This window comes from Myotis lucifugus, unplaced genomic scaffold (genome assembly GCF_000147115.1).
Source record: "Myotis lucifugus unplaced genomic scaffold, Myoluc2.0 scaffold_326, whole genome shotgun sequence".
Classification (NCBI taxonomy): Eukaryota; Metazoa; Chordata; class Mammalia; order Chiroptera; family Vespertilionidae; genus Myotis; species Myotis lucifugus.
The window spans coordinates 700,659-709,501 of NW_005871374.1; the positions used below are offsets into that span (position 1 = coordinate 700,659).

Below are 8,843 nucleotides of genomic sequence, written 5' to 3' on the forward strand. Positions count from 1 at the left end.
CTCTCCCGCCTCCACTGCAGATGGGCAGTAAGGAGCGAGTGGTTCCAGACTGCAAAAGCCCTGGACTGCAAGAGGGATGTCCACCTGCTGGCTTAGGCCCGATCCCCAGAGGATCGGCCTAAGCCAGCAGGTGGACATCCCTTGAGGGGTCCCGGACTGCGAGAGGGCGCAGGCCCAGCTGAGGGACCCACCACCCCCGGTGCATGAATGTCCTGCACTGGGCCTCTAGTGTTTTATAGATGTTTTGCCCACACAACACAAAATTCAGCAGATGATCCTGCTTCCTCTGTTTCCCATGACACCTCCTTTTAAGGATCTCCTCACTCAATTTGGGATCAAGAAACATATTTCCATTCAAACAAAATGGTCATTATTGGTAATGCATTGAAGTATAGATAAAATATCAATCCTAATGCTCTGTTGAGGGCAGGGAGACCATAAACTACAAATCTATTAGGTTCTCTAAGTTTCTGTCAATTAGCTAACTTATTACTTTTTAATTTAATTTAATATAATGCTACAAATTTTATTACCGAATCTAAAAGCTTATCCCAGCAATTAGAATGAGAAATATAAAATGATTTAAAACCTAGCCAAAGTTTTCATGTAAAGTTTTTGTTATAAAACATTAAAATAATTATATAATATGTTTTCCTTTGAAACAGTTTCACATATTTGTCTAAAACTAGAATATTCCATTTCAGTAAAAGTATTTATGAAATAAAACTTTATATTTGTTTGTCCTTCCAACTCTTCTATGATTGAGAATATAAATAGGAAAGCATAAGGATGCTGTTCTTAATTAAAAATCCAGAAGAATCCCATCATTTAATTTAAGAAAACCCAAGATTGTTATACTAATAGCCTTAGTGTATTTTAACATTTTCTCTTTCATGTTTTTCTATGTAAAGCTCTTAACTCTGTATATAAATCAGTTGCAAATTATCAAAATGGGCTAACCCAACCAGTGGATTATCTATGGCAAGGTGTTTTTATTTTTACTTTTCCTTGTATCTATCATGATTTTGACTATTACCATTATCTTCCTCCAATCTATCCATGTACTTGCATACCCAAGCACTTGGACAAAAAACTAACAAACAAACAACGAAAAAAACAACTGTTCAAGAAATTCATATCACATGTTCCAGTCAAGTGTTATTATTTTGTGTGATAGCCATACTTTGCCTAGTACTGATTTCATTCCTGCATTGTGTGGACTCACAATTTTATTTTATTTTTATTTTTTTTATTTTTATATATTTTATTGATTGTTTACAGGGAGGAAGGGAGAGGGATAGAGAGTTAGAAACATCGATCAGCTGCCTCCTGCACACTCCCCACTGGGAATGTGCCCGCAACCAAGGTACATGCCCTTGACCAGAATTGAACCTGGGACCTTTCAGTCCCCAGGCCAACGCTCTATCCACTGAGCCAAACCGGTTACGGCTGGACTCACAATTTTATATGATTTATTTGAAAAAATGGTAACTATGAAAACCATTTTCATGTCCCAATCCCAAACTGAGGGAGGCCAGAGAGAGGTAAAGACCTGGGGAGAACTAAAGGGATAGAACCATTACTGGCTTGGGGGCACCCTGGAAGATGCTAGTATGGAATGCCAAAAGGCATATGAAGTTAAAAAGTCTCTATAAAGCACCACACAACAATTCTGTTGCCCTGCCATAGCTCCTCTCCCTTCAGTCTTTCTAAGTATTGAGTCACGTGCCCCCGGGAGAGACCTGGGAAGGCTTTCTAGCCATGGCTATAAAGAAGTCATCCATGAGAGCAGTGCTTTATGGGGCAGCCTTCCTACAAACTACCAATTAGCAGGTGTGAAGTTCCACTCTGCTCAGAGAGTAGATTATGTGATGGCCAACAGTGCCCTGAGAATCTTGTTTGGGAGGCTACGCAAGCACATTTAGAAAGACCAAGGGCTTTGATGGGATTATTAAGAAACCCAATCTATAGCATTACAGGCTCAACTGGTAGTGATTTCCTCTGATAGCCTAAATTACATTTCTAAGAAGTACAGGGCTTACAAGGTCTAATGTTAGCAACGACACTGAATTCTCCCCTGTTTGCTCCACGTGAGCACGAAATATAAATAGAAAATAGAATGTCTGATAAGATAAAGAAATATCAACACACTAATTTGTCATATATTCCTGGGCACAATTTTAAATGCATTATTTAAATATAAAGGCATGCTCTTTTAAGTTGCACTGATTTTTATTTTTGTTTAAAAGTAGTGGTTACATTATTTATTTTATTAGTACATTTTTAGATTTGTGGTTAGGCTGGAGATTCACAATCTCCATAAATAGCATTGGCATGAATTTTAAATTCAGATGCACTTGAAGTAAACACTGTGCTAATTAGCGAACTTTTCAGGGGAACAGGCTGTTGACTTTATGAAAATAGTTGCTATTGTGAACTGTTCTGCGAATCCCCAAAGAGGCATATTTTTTCTAACTAGGGAGGACTGAGAATATCTTAATATGTGCACATTTGAACACTGTTTGGGATAAAGCAAAATTAACTCATTGACCAATAGATCATTCAATTTAACCAAGCAAAGCATAAACACAATTCACAATCTCTGATGCCACTAAGAGCAATTAGTTAACGGGGCAATAAAGATGAGGAGATGCTTATGTTGGACATGAGCAGAGCAAGTACCATGGGCCAGGTACAGAAACTCACCAGGGCAGGAAGCCTAGCAAGGGGCAAAACTAGCAGAACAAGAACCTCACCCCCAGGGTAACCTTTCCTCCCCAAGCATATCACTAGTCAGGTGGATTAGGCGCCCCCCCACCCAGCCCCGACCTTTTTCTCCATAAAGATAACATCTAGGCCTCAGTTATATTTCATTTTCATTGGCCTTAAAATCTTTTCTGCATTGATAAAAAGAACCAAGATCCCAGTCAGTAACCCCTATCGGTAACAGTTATTTGCCTGTGTACTCTGAATGCTAAACAAATGTTGGGTAAGAACAATAAAAATAAAAAAAATAAAAGGACAAAACTCTTTTTTTTCTTAAATAGCAAATCCTAGGGTGAGGAACTCCCCCTCCCCATTTTTTTTCTTTTTCTTTTTTCTATTAAACTTAACATTATATATATATCCTAACTCTCATTATATAGTATTCTAAGACAGATTCCTTCAATATTGAAATATCTAAGATAGGCATATTTGGGCCACTGTAGACATAATATGTTAAATAGTTTCTAAGGAGTTTGATGACAAATGTACCTTTCTAAAGTGACTAACTTACTATTAGGAAACGACTTACAAAGTCTCATGTCAAGTCGTTTAAATTTTTACTCTTTCCAAATAAAAGAGTGGGGAATGAACTAATACAAAACAGTGAAAGTGCTAACACTAAAATCACTAATGACATCTACTTTTGACCCTATTTGGGATCTTTTATTATAGGAAATTCTGGTATCTTTTTTAAAAAATATATATTTTTATTGATTTCAAAAGGGAAGGGAGAGGGAGAGAGATAGAAACATCAATGATAAGATAGAATAACTGATTGCCTGCCTCCTACATGCCCCCTACTGGGGATCAAGCCTGAAACCTGGGCATGTGCCCTTGACTGTAATCGAACCTGGGACCCTTCAGTCTGTAGGCCGATGCTCTATCCACTGAACAAAACCAGCTAGGGCTAGTATCTTTTCTGTTGTTAAGTTTTCTCTAAGGCCACCATACTTGTGTTAGTTCAAGGGTTGTTAAGTAGGATTTATTTATTTATTTATCTTTAGTTTTCTTTGATAGCCACTAAGAATTTGCTCAGTGAGAATTAGTAGCTGTTCAAATAGAGGCCTTGCATTGGATTTTGTATCATACTGCAATCCTTATTAATAAACAAAGTGCATTGGAAGCCACTTCTGTAGGATTATTTTAATTAAGGCAAATTATTACGCAGAGCTACGAACCTTTGAAAATGAACTACAAATTAGCATTCTTCATTTCTGTGGTGTGTTTCATTTACCATTTAACCACAGAAACCCTGACTAGCTATAACGGTCAGACTAAAAGCAGCTTCGCTTACCATCTTCATACTGGCCAAAGCAGATTCCGAAGAAAGAACCAAGGATGATCCCCGAAGCTAACCATTTCCAGAGATAAAACTGCTGTAACATCTTCTGCCAAGTTCCACTCAAGGCTGATCTGAAATAACAAAAGGGAAGAAGAAACATTTGTCAAGTTCATCAATCTGTTGTAGGTAAACACGACTGTCACAGCACAGAAGAGTCTTGATGACTTCATAGTTAATTACCTGTGCCACACTATCCATTAACCGAGTAACACACTTGTTTAATGCGCTGGAACTCTTTATCCACATGAATTTGCAGACAAGTGATCTCTAAGGAAAGCCATCTCCTCTGTTTCTTACTTTGTAAGCAAGTCAGTTGAGAATTTAACACATGGATAATATCAGAACCACACTTTCTTTAAAACTGAATCAAATGGTTAATCAGTTTAAGTTGTTAAACTTGTCTATAGCATAATTCAATCATACAGTGTAAGTTGTTCTGCAACCATTTAAGATGGTAAACCAGTTGTTAGTATCGTACACGAACATTTTATTGGGCATATGTGTTACACAATTAAAGTAGAAAAACCCGTTATTAAAATGCTAATTCTTTTTAGTATAATTAACATGCTAGGAGATTGACTTAACTATGTCAAGTAAGACTAAGAATAAACCATCAATTTTTACCACATCTGTCTTTTGAAGTACTTGGGTGAATTTCGTTTTACTTCCTTTGTTCTCCTTTGCAACCTCTCAGTAAATAAAGAAACTGAATGGGATATCAGTGGCCAGTGAGCAGACTAGTAAGTCTTATTGAGAGAATGATGTGCTCAGTTTTTTGGTAAACTGAAGAATTTGTTCACGCAAAATTGCTCAAAATGGCCTTGTTAATAAGGAGATAGAAGAGGGGTAGTAACTCTGTTCCTCTAACTCAGCAGTTCCAAACTCCAATGTCTACAGGGAACAGGAAGACAAAAGAGAAGAGTGAATGAGCCTAAGGGGACAACAGGATGGTGAAGGCTGTGAGAAATTGCAGAGTGCAGGGTTTGTGTGAATGACCAGTTGGTGTTCAGCCTCTGTCAATGCTTTTCATGTGGGAATGAACACCAGTGTTGCCAGGTCTTCTGCTTTTCCAGAAGATGGTAGAAATCCAAATTTAAATGTGAGGTTGCTCAGTGTTTAGATGGTTGTCCAATCCTCTTTATAAACTAAATGTTTCTGGCAGGCCATATTGTGCTCTGAGTCCCTTCAGTTACGACTCCTGTCCAGGATTCGCTCTCCTATACTAGTTGTGGATAACGTTCATTAGAATGCACAGAGAAAATGTTTATTAGAATGCACAGAGAAAATATTTTCATTATGCTTTTACATGCATTTTACTTCATTCATCATTGGGGTTTTAAGTCCTAGCTGGTTTGGCTCAGTGGATAGAGCATTGTCCTGCTGACTGAAGGGTCTCGGGTTCAATTCTGGTCAAAGGTTCTCTCTCTCTCTCTCTCTCTCTCTCTCTCTCTCTCTCTCTCTCTTTCTCTCTCTCTCTCTCTCTCTCTCTCTCTCTCTCTCTCTCTCTCTCTCTCCGTTCCACTCTATCTAAAAGTCAATGAGTCAATGGAAAAATATACTCAGGTGAGGATTAACAAAATAAAAATTAAAAAAAATAACACCTTCGTTTTACGTGACCCTCAGACTGGTTTTCACTCTAACTGGTAAAGGGCTGAGCTTCTGCTTTTATAACTTCTAGGCACAGTTAGCACAAAGAAGAGCCCATATTTAGATACTAAAAGAATATAACAATCCAAGCTTACTTGAAAGTAAAATAAAACTAAAGTAGATCAATGTTACTAGTTGTTGGAGTCAGTGAATTAGAGTAAAGCTTCTTTTTAAATTCAAGTTCTTCAGCTTAACTATTATATGACTTTGAGCAAATTAAATAGCATTTATGTCTCATTTTCCTCATTACTACAATGGAGATAACATCGTACCTACCTCATAAGTTTGTTTCGAGGATTAAATAAGTAAATGGCTATAACTACATGCTCAGAAGAGTGACTCAAACAAAGTGAGCACCCCATAAGCTTACTATGAGGATTTTTGACTCAGCATCTATGAACTCTTGAAAGTGCTTTAACATATATTTTCTAATCTGTCTGTAGCATAGCCTCTGAGGTTGGTATTATAACTCCATTCTGTGGTGGAAACATCACATTCCCTGGCTCAAGATTACAAACTGGTGTGTGACTAAAGAAGGGGTGCAGTTTACAAGGCTGATACCTCTGTTCAGTTCATTAAAGAAAAGGATAGAAAACTAAGAGAATACGTGACTCAGAAGGCTTCAAGGGTTAAGGAAGTCTTGTAAAGTCTGCTGTATTGCTTCCCTGTATCTTAAGGGAGGGATATTGCATTCCTCTTTCCAAACCAAGAATATACTAAGTTTATACAAATAATGACTTCAACTCCTTTTTTTAAAATGTAAAAATATGAATAAACAGACTATAGTATTTAAAATAAAAACAGAGAAAACACTTAAAGAACAATTATTCTAAAAAATTAAAGGAAAAGCAATATCTTACCAAATGATAAGAGAACAAAGTGTGTTACTTTGTGGGTCCTTAGACGATCAACTTGATTTCCTAACTTATCAATTTTGAACTTCCCACCATTTATGTTCCCTACTAGATAAAGCTGATGCTCATTTCTCTGGCATTCAGCGTTCTCAGAAATTCATTTATTCAACAAGCATTTATGGAGAGTCTCTGAGGTACCACTCACTCTTCTAGGTCATTAAAAAATATCAATAAAATAAGCCCACTCATATCTCCTTTCTCATGAATCTTACATACTAGCAACATGAAGAGAGATAAACAATAAACAAACAAGCTATATAACCTGTTAAAGGTAATAAGTGCCATGAAAATAGCTGCTTGCATTTTTTAAACTTTTTACTGCCACTTCACACTTAATTATCATTCAGAAATTAAGATTATAACCAAACCAGAATGCTTTCTCATAACCTAATTAAAATTTTTCACAAGAAGAACATATCTATTCCTGCAACTCTAGCTGAAAGCACCTTCAAAGACATCCACTGCCAGAATACAGATTGCTCTTCACCCCTTGGAAGGAGACTAGGAACACACAATGTTCTGCCCTTGACATGGTTATCCATGCTCCCTGCGTCTGGATTGGTTGCAGTGACACATGCAAAGGCAGCCAAGGTTGACATCATGGCAGTTTTCCCTCTGGCACATTTTTGACAATGTCTTCATTTTTTAATTTTTTTTAAGAATGTCTCTGACTGCTATGTGACTAACCACTAACTTCTTTGATATATCAAAGTTTGGAGCCCACTGCCAACACTGTGAAGAGAAATCCCAAATCAATACCATGTCAGGAAGCAAGCTGGAATCTCTCAGGGAAGTGAGAGCTATACATATGAATCTGCCCTTCAACAATCTGTTCACTCAAACTCTGGTACTTCTCATTTCTAACATCTAGACCAGGGGTGGGCAAACTTTTTGACTCGAGGGCCACAATGGGTTCTTAAACTGGACCGGAGGGCCGGAACAAAAGCATGGATGGAGTGTTTGTGTGAACTAATATAAATTCAAAGTAAACATCATTACATAAAAGGGTATGGTCTTTTTTTTTTTTTTTTTAGTTTTATTCATTTCAAACAGGCCGGATCCAGCCCGCGGGCCATAGTTTGCCCACGGCTGATCTAGACAGAGCTATAAAAAATTGTGCCTGGGCGGTGTGGCTCAGTGGTTGAACCAGGAGGTCATGGTTCAATTCCTGGTCACAGCACATGCCTGGGTTCAGGGCTCCAGTGTGAGGCATGCAGGAGGCATCCGATTAGTGATTCTCTCTCAACATTGATGTTTCTATCTCTCTTTATCTCTGAAATTATATATATATATATATATATATATATTTGCATTCTAATAAAAGAGAAACATGCAAATTGACTACACCTACGCTATGCCCCAAGCCATGCCCACCAGCCAATCAGAGCGACTATATGCAAATTAACCCAACCAAGATGGCGGCCAGCAGCCACAGAGCGAGAGTAAGCAGGAGGCTTCGTTGCCCCGGCCATGGAGGAAGCCAAGCTTCCCGTCTGCCCTGGCGGGCTGTGGCCTCCGCTAAAGGCAACAAAGTTTCAATTATAGAAGATAAATAAATCCCAGATACCTGCTTCCAGCCAGCCTCCACTGGGAGCTTGGGTGGCTGGGGGCCGTGGCCAGCCTGAAAACAGCCATAAGCACCTCACCCAGGATGGCCACACCCTCATGGGGTGAGGGTCCCCGCTGGGGGGCTTGGCAAGCTTGCAAACAGCCATCTGCTACTCACCCAGGATGGTCACACCCTCATGAGGTGAGGGTCCCTGCTGGGGGGCTTGGCCAGCCTGCAAACAGCCATCAGCCGCACACCCAGACTGGCCAGGCACCCCAGCAGGGCCCCCCACTCTGAAGGGGGTGTGGCCAGCCTGAAAACGGCCATCAGCTCCTCACCCAGGCTGGCCAGGCACCCCAGCAGGGATCTCCCACCCTGAAGGGGGTTGTGGCCAGCCTGAAAACAGCCATCAGCTCCTCACTCAGGCTGGGCCAGGCACTACAGTGGGGACGCCATTTCTGAAGGGGGTGTGGCCAGGCTGAAAACACCCGATCAGCCCGTCAACCCAGGGCTGCCAGGCACCCCAGCGGGAACTCCACTATGATCCGGGGCACCCTTCAGGGCAAACCAGCCGGCCCCACCCGGGCCGCGTCCCTCTTTCCCTTTTAGTACAATGGTAATATGT

The 8,843-nt window shown here is 39.8% G+C and overlaps 1 protein-coding gene across 16 annotated transcripts in view; it reads right to left on the minus strand.

The window, feature by feature from the left end:
* PCDH15 (protocadherin related 15) overlaps nucleotides 1-4,151 on the minus strand; it is a 537,899-nt gene extending 533,748 nt beyond the window's left edge. For all 16 annotated transcript variants that reach the window (XM_023764291.1, XM_023764288.1, XM_023764290.1 and 13 more), the window contains exon 1: nucleotides 4,061-4,151. In XM_023764291.1, coding sequence (XP_023620059.1) covers nucleotides 4,061-4,151 — 91 coding nt within the window. The remainder of the gene's footprint in view (nucleotides 1-4,060) is intronic.
* Between the last annotated feature and the right edge of the window lie 4,692 nt (nucleotides 4,152-8,843).